The 8,609-nt window shown below is 43.3% G+C and overlaps 1 protein-coding gene across 3 annotated transcripts; it reads left to right on the plus strand.

Moving 5' to 3' along the window:
• GCNT2 (glucosaminyl (N-acetyl) transferase 2 (I blood group)) lies at positions 1-8,362 on the plus strand. 3 transcript variants are annotated; one of them, XM_061554285.1, is made up of 4 exons: positions 1-77; positions 4,265-5,582; positions 6,524-6,616; positions 8,016-8,362. In XM_061554285.1, exons 2-4 carry the CDS (start codon positions 4,613-4,615, stop codon positions 8,207-8,209), a joined length of 1,257 nt encoding a protein of 418 aa, XP_061410269.1. In that variant the 5' UTR covers positions 1-77; positions 4,265-4,612; the 3' UTR covers positions 8,210-8,362. The 3 variants fall into 3 exon arrangements, with proteins under 3 accessions (XP_061410269.1, XP_061410268.1, XP_061410270.1); XM_061554284.1 differs by having other exon boundaries at positions 17-149; XM_061554286.1 differs by lacking the exon at positions 1-77 and having other exon boundaries at positions 3,550-5,582.
• The last annotated feature ends 247 nt before the right edge of the window (positions 8,363-8,609 follow it).

Raw genomic sequence — 8,609 nt, forward strand, 5'->3', positions numbered from 1 at the left:
CCCCCACCCCCCCAACTCACATCCACAGCGCACGAACAGCAAACGACCTTCGAACACATTGACCCCGTGTCGCACAGGTGAGGATGGTTGTTCGCGTCGTCACGTCCTCACCACCGCTGCTCTCTCCTGGCCCGTCTGTCTCTCAACAGGTGCGTCTTGTGCCTTGCCGTGCTGTACGTGGTGGTGGCGGTGGTGATGTTCGTGCTGTTCGAGCGCGTGTGGCTTTTCGCATGTGCGCGCAGAGAGGTCGCTATGGTTTGTTGGGCCAGTGTTTTTTTTGTGTGTGTTGAGAGTCTACGATTTGGAATTATAATAATCCGAGTAATGCGCGAACAGCTTGCCGCGTAATCCCATAGCAACCGGTGTTGCTAATATCCATTCATAGCAGATGTTGCCGCCGTGGGATATAGCGTACGTGCGTGTGCTGTTCGTGGTTAGTCGAGGCGGTCAATTTATACGACTTGTGAAGTGGCAGAGCTTTTTTGGACAACGCTCTCCGTTTAAATGCTACCCTAACGCCTCCTGAAAAAGATGTTGGCAGTAGTGAACAATGCAAATATGCGTTGGCAAGCCACGTATAAAAACATTTAATAAAGCAAAATTTCGATTTAAAGCTTTCGTGACTGCAGGGATTCATCTTCTTGGTTCTTTCTACGTGACTCTACCGAAAGAACCAATAAGATTTAATAAAGCAATTTCAAAAACACAAAGCATCTATCAATACAATTACTAATATACTGTATGGAATTTGGTTTAACACTTAGGCTTTTGCGACTAATACTAGCCATAATAGAGGTTTTTTTTTGTTAATGACTGGCGAAACTTCATACTCGAATTGTAAATGTTGTGGGTTTACTTACCGGCGTGCTGCTGTACTAGTCACGAATTGGCACGTTCTGTTGACGTGACAAACCTTACTAATTGGCTGTGTCGGGTGGTGGCGGGTTTAACGACACATTTACATTCACGCGCACTAACTCAAAAACCTCTCTCATGGACTGCATATACTTTACAGCTCTGTTTCAATCCCTGCTGGGGTCGGGGATTCCTTAGCAAACTGTGTTAATTTTTACGCCGAATGCGAAGTTGTTGAGGGGTGGCTACCCACTCACCAACTGCGGTTAGCCAGAGGTGGAAACTGACCTCTGCTGTAATACATCTTTTTTTTGGCTTAGATCGCGTAAATATATAAATGTGTCGTTAAACCCGCCACCACCCGTCGCAGCCAACTAGTAAGGGTTGTCACGTAAACAGAACGTGGCCAATTCGTCACTAGTACAGCACTAGTGTGTAGTGTAGTGTGTAGTGTAGAGTATAGTGTATAATGTAGTGTATAGTGTAGTATACTTGTACAGCACTAACCGGTGTGTTGGAGAGCCAAGCCACAACATTTACAGTCTGAGTACAACGTTTCGCCAGTAATTACAACTAGCTTCATCAGGGTGGTGGCGGGTTTAACGACACATTTATATATTTACGCTAACCCAAAAAAACCTGTATTATGGATGATATTGGTTGCAAAAGCCCACGGTGTTAAACTGAACTCTGCTGGTTTCTCACTCGAGTGCATTTGTCAGCGCTTTAAACGCCGATAATCATTACTGCCCTGCGTAGGGTGAGTGGTATTATATAATTAGACAAGAGTGAATAATTGTAAAATGCAATAATAATTAGCCTCAAATTAAAATAGTAATTTGCGAACACGGCAAATGGAAAATTTTCTGGGCGTACGGCTTGATGTTTTATTTCAAACATTAACTCATTTTTGGCCATTATGCTCCAGATAATTAGTTTTCGGGTTGCATTTAAGATTATCTATAAATGTAAATTGTCCTTTGTTATTAGAAAAGTAACATTACCGGGACACGTTGATAATAAATTTTATTAAAGAACATTTTGGAGCATCAAATTAAAGCAAACTCAACATTGCCAGCGCATTTACCGAGTCACCATTTCCTGTTAACCGGTAAGACTATAATAAAACAAAACATTTTACAAAAGAACAGAACATTCCACCCAGTTCATTGGCCCTATTGTGCCTTACATACTATCACATTTCTCAAGTGCGGATATGCATTACTGCATTAGAGTGTCGTCTTTATTTCCTGTTGAGAGTTTCCTCGGCCAGACCGATGGCTATAACAGATAGGGCATGAGAAATCAGCTCTTGAATGGCCGCAGTCACTCGTGAAACATCGCAACCATTTAAAAAAATATATCGCGCTTTCAGCTTCAGTGACACATTATTATCAGCGTGGACATTGTCAGTAAACTCCCGCGTTTCTCGTCGCTAGGGGGGCATCCATAGTCACAGAATTCCCTGTGGCTGTGTAAATTGTACACAGTGTACAGAGCAGGCTCTAGAGTCTAGAGCATTTAAACAGCAATCATCTCGATGCCTTTCTCTCAGCAATTGTGAGAGAGAGGCATGAAGACGATTGCTCAAGCCAACAGGAAACGGCCGACGGTCAATAAATATTTTTCACTTTCGTGGGACATTTATTGATCTGCAAGTATTTTTTTTTGCTGTTAAGATACAAAGCAACGCTACTTTTACTTTAGATCATTCTATCTTCATTGAACCTGATGGTTAACGCCTGCACACTACTGTACTTGTGCTGATTCCTCAAGATTGAGTACTTAACATCACCCTTTTCTACCAAGGCCTCATTACCGCTTATGATGTCTGCGTGATAATCCACGCTGCTAAATATGGTTTCAGCCATCATTTATAAATACTTTTTGAAAACTTGCAAATGCACAATTCTTGTTATGTAATTAATATACAGTTAAACCAGGGGGGGGGGGGGACACATCTCCCCCAATATAAAATGTCCCCCCCCCCAATATTTTGCTATAAAATACATTTCTGTTTATATTATTGTGGTTATGGTTGTAATTTATTAATCCCTAATCTCTGCCATTACATACAATGAAACAAGAAAAGGTAAAAAAGAAAAAAACAGAGCAATATAATACATTACACCATTAGACAGTATTGTAAAAAGTAAAAAAAAAGTCCATCCGATGTGTTAGTGAATGTTTTTTATATTTTAGGCAGGAAATTCGTTTTAAAATTTAGATTATTTATCTGGGGGGGGACCCCCACACCCCCTGGAAGATTTGGTCCCCCCCAATGTTGTTTCCATGGCTACGGCCTTGAGTTAAACCTCAGTTACTTGTCAGCAGATGAACTGGGTTGTGAAGAATTACTGTGCTTGAGGACAATGGACTCTAAATATAAGGGTATTTCATGCTCATTTTAACCTCTTACTTCTGACACGAGCTGCTCCTCACTCGTGACACAAGTTACCGATTTCTTTAAGAAACGATACATCATTCTACGTCTTCTTGGTTCTTTCGGTAAAGCCACGTAGTAGGGAAGTAATAAAATAATAAAAATAAAACATAATAACATAATTCTCACGACGTTTCGGCCACAACGCAAGCAGCCGTCCTCAGGTGAAGAACATGTCTGTCGATAAGACAGAGGACGGCTGCTTGCGTTGTGGCCGAAACGTCGTGAGAATTATTTTATTATGTTTTATTTTTATTATTTTATTACTTCCCTACGACGTGACTTTACCGAAAGAACCAAGAAGATGAATCCCTGCAGTCACGAAAGCTTTAAATCGAAATTTTATTATGTTTTATTTTTATTATTTTATTATTTCCCTTCTACGTGACTTTACCGAAAGAACCAAGAAGATGAATCCCTGCAGTCACGAAAGCTTTAAATCGAAATCATTCTACGTCTTCGTTCCCATTCTATGCACGCGTTACATCCTAATTTAGAAATATTTCACATCATCGGCGGTCTTGTTTTAACCCGGACCACTCGTCGCCACTATTACCCTGAATCATTTCAAGAAGTTGACTCTAATAGAACGCATATGTTTGACTCATTCAAACATAATGAGTTGTACTTGCTCTTACGACATATCCGGCAGTAGTTTATGAGGAAATTGAAATGCTAATTTGTCCTTACAAAATGTAGACACATTATTAATCTATTTACACTTCTAGGCGGAACATAGAACTCATGTGATTGCATTGTGCCTCTGCGTTCTACTTGCTCTTGATGAGTATCATGACATCCACTTTTAATGGAGTAAAAATATATATATTTTTTAAATAACACGTAAAAAAAGCCAAGGCACTTATCTGAAATATCAAGGAGTAATTGCTGGTTAGCAACATGTTTTTTATTTATGAACCATGGCATGGACTGTATTGTTAATATGCGTTTTACATCTTGTTTTAGGAAATATTAAATAATACCATCCGTTCGAAAGCAAACAAGCAAAAATGATACGGAAGACATTACACGTTAACATGTTTCAATGGAAGCTACCGTCTACCTGGAATTGAGTATTGTATCTTCTTTGCCATGTTTTAATGTGCATGCAGAAGCCAACATATGTTCAGTACACTGTGAGTGGAAATTAGAAAGTGTGAAGGGAGATTTACTGCATGCCAAAAGAATTGCCAAACGTCGCCACCTGAATCGAGACAGAATTTTGCACCAAAGCAAGTACTAAAGCCTTCAGGCACAGATAACTTGGCGAATTCAGGTTTGCAATAAATCTCAGTCACACACCACACACTGGCCATGGCATCAGACAATTCCCTGCGTCTGCTGCTGCTCTATTGCACGATGACAAGTCTCGTCATCTTCAGCTGCATCTACATGCAGAGCAAAGGGAACAACATCTCTGAGTTTCTGTTCCCAAGCCCCAAAGTGGTCAGATGCCACATTTTCTCAGATGAGATGTGCTTGGCATTGATGGAGGGACAAACCTTCACCGACGACCTCAGGGCCCATTGCCAGGAGATCCAAAGGCCCATCATGGCCATTGAGGAGAATGTCAATTGCAGTGCTTTCATTGAGAAGCAGAGCTACATCACGGAGGCACTGTCCAAAGAAGAACAAGATTTCCCACTGGCGTACATCATCACCGTTCACAAAGAGTTTGAGACTTTCGCCGTTCTATTTCGTAACATTTACATGCCACAGAATATTTACTGCATTCACGTGGATGTGAAGTCCTCGGAGAGCTTCAAGGAGTCCATGCAGAGACTGGCAGGCTGCTTCGACAATGTCTTCTTGGCCTCCAGGTCGGAGACGGTCGTTTACGCTGGTTTTTCGCGCTTGAAAGCCGACATCAACTGCATGCAGGACCTGGCGACCAGACCGACTCGCTGGAAATACGTCCTGAACCTGTGCGGTCAGGATTTCCCACTGAGAACAAACCAGGAGATCGTGCGGATCTTAAAGAACAAGTGGAGAGGGAAGAACATTACTCCGGGCATCTTTCAACCCCCTCATATGAAGTGGAGGACCCAGTACGTGTACAAGGAGGTCGTAGACAACGATAAGAAACAGATGATTAGGACCAATGTTGCCAAAGGCCCCCCACCGCACGGCATAAATCTGTGTTTCGGAACGGCGTACTACGCAGTGACCAGAGAGTTCGTGCAGTACGTGCTCGATGACAAGAAAGCGCAGGACCTGCTGGAGTGGTCTCAGGAGACATTCAGCCCCGATGAGCACTACTTTGTGACACTCAACAGCCTGCCAGGTACCAACACACACAGATTGCATGACATAGTACAACGTTTGTTGGCTACGTACGGTGCGAAAAAGAAGTTCAACGTACATGCATTCTTACTCTCACGGGTGTTCCCCGTCTCGGTTAGGGCCAGATTATCGCAGGCACTTTGAGTGGCTGTAGCCATCAGAGGTGGGACAAAGTCATTGTTATGCAAGTCCAAGTCGAGTCTGAAGTCATCAAATTCATGACTCGAGTCTGACTCGAGTCCAAGTCACATGACTCGAGTCCACACCTCAGAGGTGGGACAAAGTCATTGTTATGCAAGTCCAAGTCGAGTCTGAAGTCATCAAATTCATGACTCGAGTCTGACTCGAGTCCAAGTTACATGACTCGAGTCCACACCTCTGGTAGCCATACATACATACATAGACACACTGTGCTGCTTCATAATGATTGAAATGCAGGACCGTAGCACTCTTGATACATCCTAGAGGCGATGTGGAACTTGAAGCTATCGCATCACTGCAGTGTGTGTATTGCTGCCTAAGTTACGTGCCAGAATAAAATGCACCGTAGTTGTGTTCGTTTCAATTGATCTTGCGTCATGATTCGTGTGTTACGTTAAAAGTAAAACGATAAGAAAATAACAAAGGTAAGTAATAATAATAATGGCGGGGTGTTTTGCAATGGGCATGGAGTAGTGTTAAAACTGGCAAGGGGGGAAACTCTAACATGACAACCCCAGGCTCCCATAAAACCGAATCCTGGCACTGCCTCGATGTCCAAGTCTACCACCGTGTCGTGCAGCTAACGGGATCACCAACTTTCGATTTAAAGCTTTCGTGACTGCAGGGATTCATCTTCTTGGTTCTTTCGGTAAAGTCACGTAGAAGGGTAAAGAACCAAGAAGAGGGATCACCAACGTTTAGTTAATCCGACTTGGTCGAAACCTTCTTAACCTCTTGCAGATGCACCCGGAGCGAACACGGTCCCTAGCTGGAGGGGCAATACCCGTGCTGTCAAGTGGCGGGACGGTGAAAAAACTCACAAAGGTTGCAAAGGTCAGTTGTGGTGACGCCACGGGGGCCCAGGGGAAGGGGCTCTGTCCATTTGTAATGGATCTGGAACGCTGGCTTGTTGTTGTTGTCGTCGTGGTTTGGATCGGCCAACGCGATACCGAAATATGCATCCTGTTGCTGCAGACACACTGGGCGTGTGCCATATTACCCACAACACCTTGTTGATCTCGTCAAGGAGCATAAACCCATCACGTGAGCCTCCGTCATCCTCACAGCAGCGGCTTTTGGCTGGCCATCGAACAAAGACGGTCACCGCATCACATGCTTTCAGATGCGCTTCTGCGGCCGTCGGGAACACTCTTCTGATATTAGGAAGCCATTGGAGCTACGCGATTATAAATCTCGATTGAAAACTCATTTATTGAGAACTGCTTTTAGCATTTAGTTTGTTGTCCTCCCCACGCACTTCCGATTAGCACTTTAAATTACGGTCCTAGATGTACAGGACAAACTGTGATTTGTTTTCCACTTGTGTCTCTCAAATCCGATATCGTCAATTATTTAGCGAACTTGTTGAAGTCTACGACTTTTGTTTGTTCACATTTGCCTCGAGCCGAATAGATTGAATGTGACAGACCTCTCGTGAAACAATTAGAAAACAAATGAAGAAAGGACTTGGAGGGAACACAACGCAACGATGGCCGATTACTGTACATCATAGCAAGCAAAGGTGGCAAAAAGGAGTTTGATGATTGGCAAACTCGCAAATGGTCTCCCTTGAGGAGAAAGATGGACCCATAACCCATGACAGAGATAGCAACATACTAGTGGAGGAATTGTATGTGGATCTCTCTGGAAAAAAAACATGACGCATCCCAGGAATCAAACCATATTTCAGGTGGCCAGGAGGAAGTTCAAAACGTTACACTTATAGCGGTCAACACAGCCCCTTCACAGATATCAAAAAGGGACAGCTCCTGGACTGTGGAGATGTATAACTGAGGAAAATATATGAAGACTCGAAATACTAGTAATTTTAGATATGGGTTACCATGATGAAAATGTAATAGTGAATCACACATCGGCTTCAATCATATAATTGATACGTAATTGGCAGGTGTTATGTGCTTTCCATTATCTATATTTATCGAGCTTTCGTACCAGTTGTAGAGCTACTCACATCCAGCGTAAGTTTGGACTTAAAAATGCAAAAAAAATGTCCCCCAAAATGATAATTTATCTCATGTGACTTGGCAATAGCTGATTATTGGGATCAGCATTCATAACAATTTCAGGCGTTAGTTCACTTTTACACATAAGAGGTTTCGTGAAAACTACCACCAATGAGGTGAGAAATTAAAACACATTTTCACTCGTAACCAATTCGATTTTCTCGTGTTAATATTCAGCGCCTGTCCGAACACGTGTGCTTTCGTTTCAGGGCACTATGTGCGGGACATATGTGTGTACGGCGAGGGTGACCTGGAGTGGCTGACCAAGAGAAGCGATCTGTTCGCCAACAAATTCGAGATGCAGCGCTACCCGCTAGTGTTGGAGTGCCTGGAGCACTGGCTTCGGCAGAGAACCCTCAACGAGTCGGAGGTCAGAATCCAGCCCAGCTGGAGGATTCCCTAACCCAGGGATGCATTCAAACTTCACAACGAACCCGCTGCGGCTGTAAATGTGTATCGACTGCAATCGCGTACGCAATTTGGGTCCCAAAGAGAGTGATCCTTGCCTCTTCTTGGTTCTTTCGGTAAAGTCATGTAGAAGGGAAATAATAAAATAATAAAAATAAAACATAATAAAATAATTCTCACGACGTTTCGGCCACAACGCAAGCAGCCGTCCTCAGGTGAAGAACAGGTCTGTCGGAAAGACAGCGTTCAGACGCTGTCTTTCCTACAGACCTGTTCTTCAGCGTTCAGACGCTGTCTTTCCGACAGACCTGTTCTTCAGCGTTCAGACGCTGTCTTTCCGAGAGACCTGTTCTTCACCTGAGGACGGCTGCTTGCGTTGTGGCTGAAACGTCGTG

This window comes from Lethenteron reissneri, chromosome 19 (assembly GCF_015708825.2).
Source record: "Lethenteron reissneri isolate LAM-NWPU_2019-01 chromosome 19, ASM1570882v1, whole genome shotgun sequence".
Taxonomy (NCBI): domain Eukaryota; kingdom Metazoa; phylum Chordata; class Hyperoartia; order Petromyzontiformes; family Petromyzontidae; genus Lethenteron; species Lethenteron reissneri.

What these genes read in the sequence shown, in the direction of transcription:
- GCNT2 (XM_061554285.1), top strand. Translation starts at nt 4,613, where the DNA reads ATGGCATCAGACAATTCCCTGCGTCTGCTGCTGCTCTATTGCACGATG. An exon ending in GACACTCAACAGCCTGCCAG is followed by an intron (nt 5,583 to 6,523) that starts GTACCAACACAC and finishes AACCTCTTGCAG; the next exon opens with ATGCACCCGGAGCGAACACG. An exon ending in AACTCACAAAGGTTGCAAAG is followed by an intron (nt 6,617 to 8,015) that starts GTCAGTTGTGGT and finishes CTTTCGTTTCAG; the next exon opens with GGCACTATGTGCGGGACATA.